At 44.6% G+C, this 13,619-nt stretch overlaps 1 protein-coding gene across 1 annotated transcript in view; it reads left to right on the top strand.

Annotated features, from left to right (window-relative positions):
* SMAP2 (small ArfGAP2) overlaps nucleotides 1–12,261 on the top strand; it is a 45,690-nt gene extending 33,429 nt beyond the window's left edge. Inside the window, exons 5-10 of the mRNA XM_080921883.1 lie at nucleotides 4,167–4,253; nucleotides 5,535–5,616; nucleotides 6,523–6,629; nucleotides 7,701–7,866; nucleotides 8,760–9,076; nucleotides 10,942–12,261. Of these exons, the coding sequence (XP_080778009.1) occupies nucleotides 4,167–4,253; nucleotides 5,535–5,616; nucleotides 6,523–6,629; nucleotides 7,701–7,866; nucleotides 8,760–9,076; nucleotides 10,942–11,067 (885 nt within the window). The 3' untranslated portion in view covers nucleotides 11,068–12,261. The remainder of the gene's footprint in view (nucleotides 1–4,166; nucleotides 4,254–5,534; nucleotides 5,617–6,522; nucleotides 6,630–7,700; nucleotides 7,867–8,759; nucleotides 9,077–10,941) is intronic.
* The last annotated feature ends 1,358 nt before the right edge of the window (nucleotides 12,262–13,619 follow it).

Here is a 13,619-nt window from a genome sequence, read left to right as displayed (position 1 = left end):
AGCCTGGTCTCCAACTCCTGCCTCTACTTTTCAAGTCCTAAGAGTATAGGTATCTTCCACATCTGACTCCACATTCCTTCCTTCTTGTATCTGTGTGTTTGTGTGTCCATGAACCCATGCACTTGTGCATGTGCATGAATGTCATGGTTTACATGTGAAAGACAGACAGTAACCTATTGAAATCAGTTCTCTCCTTCCACCATGTGGATCCAGAAAGTGTGCTCAGGTCATCAGCAAGGTTCTTACCTACTGAGCTGTCTAGCTGGTCCCAGATTATTTCTCAAGATGGATATGTTGAATATAATAGGTCAAGTAGAATGATATCTTGTGTGTGTATGTTTTAATATATGTGCACATAAACTTTTTGTTTATAAACAATGCCAAAAGAAGCAGGTCTATCTAGGTAAATCATCAGTGTTTCCTTCAGTCTGACCAGCATATCCTTCCGCTGTGATGTGTTGGTGGCTTGTCATTGGACACTTTCTTTTTCTTGAGAAGACTTTCAGAGGTAGATGGGTCACAGTTGCCAAGTGTATGACTGGGACGATTATGACACACAGACAGGAATGCAACAGTTTGTGGGTCATATCATAAGTATGCCCACTAATGATAACAGGAAAAAGCAGCAAAGATGGCACTAGTCCTATGCAGTTGGAATCCACTTGCCATCAGTCTTCTAGTTTTTTTTTTTTTAAGATGTATTTATTATATATTAAGTACACTGCAGCTGTCTTCAGACACACCAGAAGAGGGCATCAGATGTCCTTATGGATGGTTGTGAGCCACCATGTGGTTGCTGGGATTTGAACCAGCACCTCTGGAAGAGCAGTCAGTGCTCTAACCACTGAGCCATCTCTCCAGCCCAACCTTCTAGTTTTTATTTTCCTGCCATCTCACTTTCTGTTTTGCATTGGGAGGGATTAAACCCAGGCTCATGCATGCTAGGCAAGCACCTACCACTGAGCTACATTCCCTAGCCTCTAGGTACTTATTCTAATGGATGACATAACTAGTGAAATCACTATATTTGCATGGGGCTCCCTAAGCTATTTCATGTAAAAAGCCTTCCCAGGCCAGGTGTGGTGGCACAGATCTGTGCCACTCAGGAGGCAGAAACAGGCAAATCTTTGTAAGTTCAAGGCCAGCCTGGTCTACAGAGCAAGTTCCAGAACAGCTGGGCACAGGGAAACCTTGTCTCAGAAAAAATAAAAACAAAAACAGAAACAGAAAAGCCTTCCCAGATAATGAAAAGTTAAGCTATTTGGAACCAGCTGTAGATGGATATTTGGCAGGGTACAAGAAGGACATTACCTAGTGAGTCTTGACAGGCAAGGTAGTACATGTAGTTAGGGAAAAGGAATTCCTTGCCGACTTAAGCTGATCAACTCCTCACCATTATCTAGGTGGGGAAAGGTTTTCCAAGAAAGAATTAACCCCTTCTATAGCAACATTTCAGAGAGCACCGTCCAAAATAATTTCCCAGGCCTGGAGAGAGCTCAGCAGTCAGTAGCTTGTGTTCTGTGGGAGAGGATGAGCGCTCAATTCCTAGCATCCATGCAGACAACTCAGAGTTGCCTGTAACTCCAGTTCCATAGAATCCAACACCTACTTTTTAGCCTTTGTAGGCACTTTTTCACTCACATGCACAACATAACCTCTCCACACACACATAAGTTTAAAATAAAATAAATCTTTTTAAAAAGTTTCCCAAAGTATACACATTTTATTTTATTTTGTGGAAAATAAAAGCTGTGCTGAGTATGTGAAGTATAAAATCAGGTGAGGTCAGGGTGTGTGGAGCGGAACGGGGAGAAGGGGAGGCTGGGGCAGGAAGACGCCCCTGCTCACCTTAGCATTGCTGCAGCCACACCCACCGTGTTTTCACATGGGAAAGAACTACTGAGACTTTCGTTTGTTAATTTGTTATGCTTAGATGTTCTTTCATTCTTGTTTAAACAAGAATTAATACTTATTTCAGTCTTCAGCCTGTTAAATAAAAAATACTTTTGCAGTCAGGATGATGACACATACCTATAATACCAGCCTCTGTAGACTGAAGCAGCGGAATTGCCACAAGTTTGAGATCTGTATTCTCTTCCTCTATCCCCCCTCTTTCTCTTTCACACACACACACACATACACACACACACACACACACACACACTCACTCACAAGAACTAGTTTTAAACAAAAAGTAACTGGCTTTGTTAAAGAGATCGTTTGGTTAGTGTGCAGTGCTAGGGATGTAACTTAAAGTGTTGTGCACATTGGTAATGTTCTGTGACCCCCAACCAGATGTCTGCTTCTTTTTTGGTTTTTTGTTTGAGTTTTGTTTTGTTTGCTTTGTTGTTGTATCTGAGACAGGGTCTCATCATGAAACCTGGCTAGCCTAAATTTACGACATAGATCAGGCTAACCCCAAGCTCGTAGAGCTCCATCCGCTGGCCTCTGCTTTCCTGGAGCTGGCATTGCTGGTGTACAGCTCTCCCTCCAAAGGTCCGCTTTCTAAAAACAGACTGTTTTTAACTTCAGTATGTAAATAGTGTTCTGCTGGCATAATGGTGTCTGTCCATCTGTAATCCTAGTGCTTTGGATGTAAATGCAGAAGAATCAGGAGTTGAAGGTCAGCCTTGGCTACGTAGTAAATTTGAGGCCAGACTTGACTACATTAGTCTCCTCTCTACTTCCAAAAACAGAGACAAAGAGGAAACAGTGTATTCCAGTGCCACAGCATACACAAAAGACAAAGTAATATGATGATGAAGTTCTTTTTACAGGAAATAGGAAAATTAAGAGGAAGAACATGCTTACTGTCATTGTCTCCTAATGACTTCTGGGTGTGTTCGTTCTTCAGAAGCATAACCAAAATCTAGTTTTGAGGAATGTCTCCTCCAAACCCTCTAACATGTTGTACATGTTCCCTGTGTACTTCTGTGGTCATTGCTGCATCTCCTGGTGAGCAGATCAAAGTTTCCCCTCCAGCAGCAGGACTGTTGTCATTTAAGCTTTTTGTTAGCATTTCTGGGATGGACAGCTTGGTACATATGAGTTTTTACATATTTTAGATTCTTTTGGGAGGCTGGCTATTGAGACGGGGTCTTGCTGAGTATCCCAGACTGGCTTGGGGTATTGACTCTACAGCCCAGGTTATCTTTGAACTAGTGATCTCCTGCCTTCACATCCAAGTGTTGGGATTCTACACCTGCTGGACTATTTCTATCTTTTTTCTCTTTTTAAATATATATTTACTTATTCTTATGTATATAAGTGATCTGTCTTCACATATACCAGAGGAGAGAATCAGATCCCATTACAGATGGTTGTGAGCCACCATGTGGTTGCTGGAAATTGAACTCAGTGCTCTTAACCACTGAGCCCCCTTTCTCTCCTCTTTCCTCTCCGCTCTCCTCTCTTTCTGCTGTTCTCTCTCCTCCTTTCCTCCCCTCCCTCTCCTCCCTTCCCTCCCTTCCTCCCTTCCCCATCTCTGAGAAAGGGTTTCCCTCTGGGGCCCTGGTGGTCTTGGAACTCATTCTGTAGCCCAGGTTGCCTGTGAACTTTTAAGTGCAGGCAAGTTTGTGTCACTCTGCCAGCCTCTAGCTTTGTTTCCTAATTTTAAAAAATAGAGGTGAAAAGGCCAGAGACATGGCCCAGTGGTTAAGAGCACTTGATGCTTTTGCAGAGAACCAGAGTTCAAAAGAGCAACAAAAACTGAAAGGGATTTTCTTGTATGGGGAATGTTGCTTTGAGGGCCTTTTTTGTATACCCTAGACTGGCCTCAAATTCAAAATCCTCCTGCCTCAGTCTTCCAAATGATGAGATTACAGGCATTCCTCACCTTGCCTGCCTTTAGTATTTATTTTTTGAGATCTTTTGGCTTTACATAGTTATGTATAACACATAGGAGATACTTAAAGGGCACAAATGGGTGACAACCTTAAACTTCCATAGATAGTCTGTCTGTATTACAGATTTCGAAAGTGGTGAGTCCATAAGACGCGGAGTCAGCCTCATTCAGCAGGAGGCTGATGAGGAAGATGGGCGCTCACACTCCGCACCCAGTCGTCAGGATCTTTAGTGAACTTGATGGCCTGCCTGCATTTGATTGTAGCTCTGAAACACTAATTGTGCTAATGCTAAGATATCATTGTCCTGCTAAATCACTTTAGAAAGAGAAGGACGATAAATGGAGACGAGGGGGTGAACCTGCTCCAGAGAAAAAGATGGAACCTGTTGTTTTTGAGAAAGTGAAAATGGTAAGTGGGGAGCCACGTTCACACACATGGAGGATAGTGGTGGGAGGCTTCATGGCAGTGAGTGGTTTTGAAACCATATTGCACTGTTGCACTGGAACTAAAGGCCCACGTTCAGAGAGCACCTGCTGCTTGCCCATTGCCAGTTGCTGTCTACTGTGCTGTAGCTTTTCTTGCTCTCTTATTCTCTAGCACCCTCTCTGCTCCTTCTCTTTTCCTTCCTACCCCATCTCTCCCTCTCCTTCTATCCTTTCTTTTTCTTATTTTTTCTATTTTGTTCCCTTTTTTTTTTTTTTTTTTTTTTTTAATGAGAAGATTTCACTGTGTAGCCCTGGAACTCATTCTATAGGTCAGAAGAGTCGTGAACTCACAGAGACCTTCCCACATACTGAGGTTAATGTGCCACACTATATCTAGCTTATAGCTCTTTTTTATGACAGGAGACTAGATGGAAGCTTGGGAACTCTATCTTCCCTTCTGAGCGTGATACATGTTCCCTGCCAGTGTGCAAGGCCAAGTGATACCTCCCAAAGAGATGTCCCCCCCTGCTTTAGTCTTTAAGAATTCCGGAAGTCAGCCATGCTCCCTTCTTCCCCATGGCACACACTATGGCTGTGTAGTAGATTCTCTAGGGACTTATAATCTTAAAAGAAAAGCTTTCTTTTTTTTTTTCTAAAGGCTTGTTTATTTTTATCTTATATATGTGAGTGTTTGCCTGCACGTATATATGTGCACCACATGTGTGCCTGGTGCCTGTGGAGACCGGAAGAAGGTAATGTGTCCCCCTTAGACTATAAATAATCTAGAGTCTAGTCTAGAGTCGCCATGTGGGTGTTGGAAAGTGAACCTGGGTTCTCTTCAAGATCAACTTGTGTTCTTAACCATTCTCAAGAGACAGAGTTTTACACTGTTGTTTAAGGGAAAGTTCTTGACATCACTGTGAACCTCATCTGTAGGATCTCCATTTTCATTATGGCAGAGTAGATCAGAACTCTTTTAAGTGATCTTTAGAATAAACTCAAAGGTTTTGTGTTCCCACATACTGAGGTTAAGCCTCTCTACAAAGCTGAACAAGCCAGCTAGAGCTGTTTACAAGGCTCTGTCTCTCACTCGAGTTCCGCTCATGCACTCCTGCTTCCTGGCACTTCCTGAGTCTTGTTTCTTTGGTACCTGTCTTTGACAAACAGCCATACCACAAGAATTCCTGTGGCTTTGCATTGATGGGGGTACGTGTGTGTCAAGAACAACTGCTTGCTCTTTTTTATAACATTTTTTTCATCTTAGCCACAGAAAAAAGAAGACTCACAGCTACCTCGGAAAAGCTCCCCAAAATCCGCAGCCCCTGTTATGGACTTGTTGGGCCTTGGTAAGAATTGGGCTTTTCAACTCTCGTATTCTTGCAAACTCAGTGGATTCTCAGCCATGCTAGGAAGACTGGGGGTCAAGGCTTATGCTTGTGTTTACTTCACTAAAGTTGCTTGCTCATGTTTCTCCTGTTTAGTTCTGAACAGATACTCCAAGTGTCTCTGGGCCTTTTTTAGAGCAGCAGCTCAGTGTGGTGGCTGAGAGAGCATGGCTTTTGGGGCAGAGTCACCACACTGCTACTTACCATCAGGGACCTGGACAATTTACTGAACCTTTGAATGTTACGTGCATAACCATGTTCTGTGGCTACTCGGTGTCTATTTGAGATGCTGCTGGAAGGGTCACTTCTGTGGTCACTTCTGTGGTTCCGGGCCTCATTTCACACCAAGCCCTCAGTAGAAGTTAGCAATTTCATTTAGTTAGAAACAACACCTCTGAGCCTTTTGCTCCTTTCCTATGCTCAGCTGCCAGCCACTGCTCCTGTGCAGCCATTTTCTGAGGTGCCCTGTTACTGTGCAGTTCCGACTTTGCCTCTTCTAAAGAGAAAGCCGTGCTGTCTCACAGCACTGGTGGTTGGTTGTACCATCTGGTCTCTGCTGCTGATTCAGATCATTGACTACCATGGCTCCAATTCCCACATCCTATTTCTCTCTGCAAATGAGTCCTGTACCTTGTCAGGAGGAAATTAGCCACTCAGCTGAGGCACTGATGTGGCCCTCAGGGCTGCCCTCTGATAGTGAGCTGTAACCTACTCTAGAGCACTGTGGGAATGTGGGGTGAGACTTCTTCTGAAAAACACTACCCAGGCTGCCTGGGCCAAGACCAGATGGAGCCTGTGGTCTTCTTGTCTCACATAGAGGACAGGTCTTCATATCTGTACTGTATTTAATTCTGTTTTTCTTTGTAGATGCTCCTGTGGCCTGTTCAATTGCAAACAGTAAGACCAGCAACGCCCTAGAAAAGGATCTAGATCTTTTGGCCTCTGTTCCATCCCCTTCTTCAGTTTCCAGAAAGGTGAGTCTTCTGTATGTCTCAGGATTAAAGAGGATTCCAGAAAAATTGATAGCTTAATACTAGAATCAAGTCATGCTTCCTTGAAGGGCTGACCTTTCATTTGTCTTGACTTTCTCTTTGGTATTGTGTTACATTGTTAGAACCCAAGATTACTGCTTCACACTATTTAGTCTTTTGCCCTCAAAGAGTGACTATTTGAATGAACCTGTGTCACAGGGGTGTCATATTGTAATGGCTGGTCTGAGCCCCTGCCAAGGCGCTGTGGGCATGGAAGACTTGCATATCACTTGCTCACATTTGTGGAATGTTTGAGAAATAGTTTCTGTGTCGTTTTGTATATTTTGTTCATATTTTCATATTCTCACAAGAATTCTCCAAATTAGATATTTTGCAGATGAGGAACACTTAGCTATGGAAGTTGTTTCTGGTTGCATTATGATAAATAGCTACTTCCAGATCTTTGTACGCATGGGGGGTGGGGAGGGGGAGGGGGAGGTGGGAGGGAGGCTGGGAATTGTAGAGCCAGGACCGTATATGTCTTAGGCAAATGGTTTGCCAGTGAGCTATCTCCAGCCTGTACACGGACTGAGCCCAGTTCTCCCTGCTGCATCATTTTGAGATTATTTTTACTTTTTTCTTATTGAGTCACATTGTTTCATTGTTTTGTTAAAGAACAAAAGCTTGTACCAGAGCTTAATTCACAAGGCTTATCAGCTATTTTTATGGTGAAATTTTTAGGAACATGCTGACTTAACATGAGCCATAAATTCTTTTCTTTTTTCCTCTACTCCCCTGTCCCTCGGAGTTTCACACTTTAACAGTGTTGTCCAGGCTGACCTAGAACTCACTGTGTAGCCCAAGTAGCCTCAGACTCTCTGCCAGCCTCCTGCCTCAGCCTCCTAGGTTCTGAGCTACTGTACCTGGCTCATGAACCATGGTTCTTATCAGAAGTGTTAAAAGCAGCAGGAAGTGTAAGGGTTCTTCCACAGAGAACCAATCTAATTGTCTTGCTTCTGTGCGGCAAGCTGTAGTCCATGATGACTGATTTTCTCACTGTTCTCTACACACTAGGCTGTAGGTTCCATGCCAACTGCAGGAAGTGCTGGTTCTGTCCCTGAAAACCTGAACCTATTTCCAGAGCCAGGGAGCAAGTCAGAAGAAACAGGCAAGAAACAGCTCTCCAAGGATTCCATCTTATCACTGTATGGATCCCAGACGCCTCAAATGCCTGCCCAAGGTAGATCTATAAGGTCATAGATGTGCTCCAGGGAGAGACTGAGAACAAACGTGCAAGAATTATTTATTGTGTTGGAATTTTACTTAGCCATACAGAAAAATGAAATTTGAAAACAGTGGATAGAAGTGGAAATATTATGTTAAGAAATACACATACCAAAAAAAAAAAAAAAGAAAGAAATACACATACCACATATCTAATTTTACTCTCACATAAGTAAACATGTGCAAAAATTATGTGTTAGAATCCACATATAAGAGAGTACGTGTGGCTAGAACCCAGTAAACTAGAAAGGGTCTTAGGAGAGGGGAAGATGCTTTAAGAGAAAGAGATGGGGGGGCTCTGTTACGATGTGTAATATGGAAATAGAAGGAATAATGGAAGCACAGAGACAGCAGGGGTCCAGGGATCCAGATGAGGGGGAGGAATGTATGGGGGGGGATGGGGAATCAACCAAAAAAACATGTAAAGAAACATGTTCCACTGTATGCTAATTTATAAAAGGAATTGTTTTGTTATGGCGAGGACCAGTTAGTTAACTCTGAGGTCAGGGACATTATGTATAAAATAAACTTGAACATGACACTGCCAAGGAGGCTGCAAAGTGTCTGCAGATAGATATAATGTCATCAGAGCTATACTTATAGGGTCTAGTGTCACACTTCTGTGGAGTCTGACTTGAGGTCAGGGTCTTCTTCCAAAGGGGAATCAGAGCGAGGCCCAATGAGAACCATAGAAAGGCTTGTAGAGAGTTCATCTTGCTGCTTTGCTGTGGAGAGCAGGGTTCCGAGTTGAATAACGTGAGAACTTCCTGGAAAGGAGCAGGTAGTGAGTATCTGGGCTAACTTAGTATTTTTTCCTCTAACAGACCCATATGTGTGCTTTCTTGGCAGCAATGTTCATGGCTCCAGCTCAAATGGCATATCCCACAGCTTACCCCAGTTTCCCTGGGGTTACACCACCTAACAGCATCATGGGGAGCATGATGCCCCCACCAGTAGGCATGGTAGCTCAACCAGGAGCCTCTGGAATGGTTGCCCCCATGGCCATGCCTGCAGGCTATATGGGGGGCATGCAGGCTTCCATGATGGGTGTGCCGAATGGGATGATGACCACTCAGCAGGCCAGCTACATGGCAAGTATGGCAGCTGTGCCCCAGACTGTGTATGGGGTTCAGCCAGCTCAGCAACTGCAATGGAACCTTACTCAGGTAAGCAGCCTCATTGTACCTGGGACAGAACCTTCCTCAGTGTCTGACCTGGTGCCACTCCTCTATCTCCCAAATCTTTTTATATAGACAAGCTAAATACCACAGATATATCTTTTTTTATTTCACTGGAAGGCCTGGCTGAAGTTAGAGATTCCTAAGTGTCTATAGAAACTAAGTCTGAGTCTCTCCACAACTTCCCCCAAACAAAAGCAAACCTATACACAAACAAGGAATACAAATAAAACCACTATTGTGGGCTTCAGTGACATGATATTAGGCACAAGAGCATCCTATCCCACTGAGCCAGCACCACAGAGGAAACTACAAAAAGAAGAGAAGGAGTAAAGGCCTAGAGGTGACTGAGCCAGAAGAGAAAGATCCATCCTGGCGGAGGCCTACCTGGAGCAACCCAAAGGCATGGCAGAATAGAGCTCTGGTTAACTGTGGCCTCGCAGGCATGGCACCTGAAACACACAGGTGTCTAAGTTGGTAACTTGGAAAGGCATTGTGTTGGGGGAGGCAAGAGTGAGGTAAGAAGAGGAAAGACTTTTTGTTTTCTTTCTTTTTCTTTTTCTTTTTCTTTTTTTCCTTTTTCCTTTTTAAGACAGGGTTTCTCTGTGTAGGCCTGGCTGTCCTAGAATTTACTCTGTAGACCAGACCAGCCTCAAACTCACAGAGATCTGTCTGCTTCTGCCTCCGTAGTGGTGGGATTAAAGGCATGCTCTATCCCCACCCAACGGGAGGATCCATTTTATTATACTTGGAGAAACTGACTCACAGCAGTCAACTTTCAAATATCAGGAAGCTTTTATGACTTAAAGAACAAGAAAATCCCCTGGACTGAGGCCACCTCTGTACATCTCTCTCTACACAAGTCTGTCGGTCACACATTAAACAAGAAGTCAACACCCAGGCTGACATCAGGCTCTAGATAAGAGGAAAGGGCTGAGGCACTAAAGCAGTGAGTGGACTGTTGTAGCACCGTGACATTTCTGGGGTGTGCTACGGTGTGGTTCTGGGAAAGTGTTCATTCTCATGAGGTGCCTCCTGACCTTCAAGGGGTGAATAGCATGATGCCTGCAGCCCGTGGTACCCCCTCAAAGTTATTTTAAAGTAATAATATATATGGATGTGTACACAAAAATATCAGGGAAAATTTTAGCAGCTAGTAAATTTAAAGATGAAATATGGATTTTGTTGTATTATTTGTCCAATTTTTACCTAATTTTCAACTTTAAGGAAAACTGGAATCTTTTGAAGAGTTGATGGAAGAACAAGAGTTTGTTTATGCAGCAGGCATACTGGACTCAGGGGATTTAAGGTTGTCTTATCTGACAGACTGTCAGTCTGCCTTCCACTCTAGTTATGAGGGAGATCTACTGGCCAGCATAGTAGCACATGCCCATAATCCTAGTTCTCAGCCACTCATGTGGCAGAGGCCAGCCTGTCATCGGATACACAGTGAGACCCTGTCTATCAAAACAGCAGAAAGAAGACTGTCCCGCCCAGGCTGCACTTCCTGACTCCTCTCACCTCTCTGGTTGTCACAAATGGAAGGCTTACAAGTTATTTCCCTGTTCTTCCATCACCCCACCTTCCCAAACAAGCATGGCAGTGATGCCCTCTGCTGGCGATGAGGCGCAGCACTGTAGCAGGAGTCTGTCTCTGGACTCTCTAGAGCAAGGCTGTGGCCCACTGACAGTAGTTCCTTCAGTGAGGAGATGAGGAGAGGGCCTGGAAAAGAAGAAAAGTTCACTGGAGGCATTTCTGCTGACCTCCCACAAACAGAAGGATTCCTCCCCTGCTCTGTTCACTAACTGGCTAAGTGCCCATGGCCTGATCTGAAAAATCTCTGTCCTTTCCAGATGACCCAGCAGATGGCTGGGATGAACTTCTACGGAGCCAACGGTGTGATGAACTATGGACAGTCAATGGGCAATGGAAATGGCCAGGCAGCCAATCAGACTCTCAGTCCTCAGATGTGGAAATAAAAGCAAAGCACCTGTATGGCTGCCACTCTCTTCAACCCTTGCTTTCCTCCCTCCTCTTCTTTCCCCAGCTCTCCCCTTCCCTTTTTCCTACCTCTCTCTGTTTGGTTTAGAAATCGATCATAAATCATATGTGGTTTGGCATTCTGCCTAGCCCAGTCCCTTCCCAGAGTCATAGACCTCTCTGTTGCTTTATGTTGGTCATGTCCCCCGACTGTCCGGATTTCCTCCCAAACCCACCCCCACCCTCTCCCAGCACCAGCACCTTAGAAATTATTGGCAGAAGAGGGCACGTGAACTGCAGGAGAATGTATGCACTGCTCAGTACCTTCCCTTGAGGTTGAGCCTCCTCAGACCCTCAAAAAGGCCTATAAAGGATGAGTGCTTGGCAGAGGGGAAAGTAGAGAGGGTCTGTATTTGTTATAAGCTGTTTCTACGTGCTGAGAGTTTTTGCTTGAAGAGGGAGCCATCGTGTTCCCAGCCTTTTGGGTATGAAGGAAGTTCTGCAATTAGATAATCCTTGTGTCTTGGGCCAGTTTGGCCCTGGCCCTCGAGTAAGGCAAGCCCTTTCTATGAAGATGAGCAAAAATATCACTCCACTTCACTGAGTGCTTTCAGGATCTGGAGCTTCAGGACTCGATGCTTCAGTCAGCCTTCATTAGCACCAAAGACTCCACGAAGGTCCCACCCACAAACACACATCCCTTGCCCACCTTCTGCCTACCTTGAGCCGGATCCAGCCCTGTGGCTAGAAGACCAGCCCCTCTGAGGAAATGCAGAGCTTATGTGCTCTGCTAGTGTGCGTGTGGATGTGTGGATCCCACTTGCTGCCTCCCCATCTGCTCTGGGTGTGTTTTTGTTTTTTATAGTTCTAGGTTTACAACGGAGAGGAGTTAATTTATCAACAGCCTAAAGCTGTTGCCAGGTTTCCTTACAGTTTAAAACTTGCCATCTCATCAGTAGGTCCCTTCTCTTTTCCCTTCCCATCTGCCAGTCTCTCTGTGCCCTGTGTCTGAGTGCTGTTTGCCCACCTTCTCCAGGTGTAAGAGGCAGAGAGCCTGGACAGCTTTCTCTTGGCCATTGTTCACCCCACTTGAAAATTCAAACAACAAAACTCTGCTTCAAAGATCTCATGTGTGGGAACCACAGCGCCTGGTTGCCTTTTCTTCTGTGTATGTGTAAATTCCTTAATAAATATTGCAGGGAAGGACCATTTTGCTCGGCTGTCACTGTGTCACTCTCGGAAGTCAGTGAGACACACACAGGATTTCTGCTTTCCAAGAGCAGCTTCTGCCTTTACTTTCGAATCTCAAAGGATTCTGTTCTTAGTACCAAGGGAAAGCCAGTCTAGAACATAGAAAGGAGACCTTTCTCCAGTGATGATGGGAGCAGCTAAGGGCCTGGGACTTTGCACTATACGGTCATGGAACATTAGGATCTGGAGTGTTTTCCCTGTAGATGGAAAAGCTGAGACCCAGAGAAAGAACACAGTTTGCAGGCCTACCTTGGCAGACACAATAGTAGACTCCAAGATTGATTTGTGAGCACTTTGTGCTTTCCTGTCCCCAGAGCAAATAGTTTAAACTCCTCACCAGCTCCCTTTGGTTGCCTGAGTAAAGGTGACCCAGTCAGTTCCCTCTAATCAGTGAAACCTAGAAGGGGGTGAACTTCTCCATCAGGGAACAGGGATGGTGCTATGCTTGGCTAGATGGGGAGGGTAAATGCGGAGGACAGGGCCTGCAGTTCATGCCTTCCTCCAGGTGACTCCCTTCCATCCCCATCTTCCACCTCCACTGTCCTTTCATTAGAGCACATGGCTGAGTATACGGAGTAAATGGAAGGATAGCACAGTAGCCTCTCAGCAAGGCCACTGGCACCCGTATCCTTAACCGGAATTCCAACAAATTATCCCTAGAGGTCTGTGTATAAAATGGAGCCAATTGTAGTCTTAAGACAAAGTAATTCCTGTGGTGCATTTAACACAATATAGGGCAATTAGCAAGCATTCAAATGTCAGTAAGAATTATGTGCCAGACTTGTGTTAGACATTATTTCATCCAACACATATTTAATGTATAAACATGCCAAAAACTGTCTGAGGCAGTAAAGACAGTACACTTAAGTGACTACTCTAGTTGTGTGGGGTTAGTTGGTAGGAAAGGGGGACAGTTAACTAGTTCATTCCAGAGAATATTAAGGTAAGAAGATGGTGGGCCTGAGAATCTGGGAAGTAAGCAGAAGGGGTTATATTTTAACAGATCTGAATAAATGGCCAGTGTGGCAGACATCTGGAGACAGGGTAAAGTAGTTATACTTGTGAACTGGAAATGAGCTGGCTGGAGACATGAGTTTGGGAGGTGTCAGTATGGATGGTTTCATCTTGGAGGTGTCATCAAGAGGGGAGAGCTGAGTCTTGGGACCCACTAGATTCTAGGACTTAGCTGGGGGAGGGGAGGATAGTGACATCATCCCTGATCTTAAGCTTTGGATAACACATTATAATTGCTGATAGAGTTGATTATGAGCTGGTATTAGGGTGCCATCAGGAATTCCTC

The sequence above is a fragment of the Micromys minutus genome (genome assembly GCF_963924665.1).
Source record: "Micromys minutus genome assembly, chromosome: 9".
In the NCBI taxonomy this organism is placed as follows: domain Eukaryota; kingdom Metazoa; phylum Chordata; class Mammalia; order Rodentia; family Muridae; genus Micromys; species Micromys minutus.
This window is presented reverse-complemented; position numbering and strand designations above follow the sequence as displayed.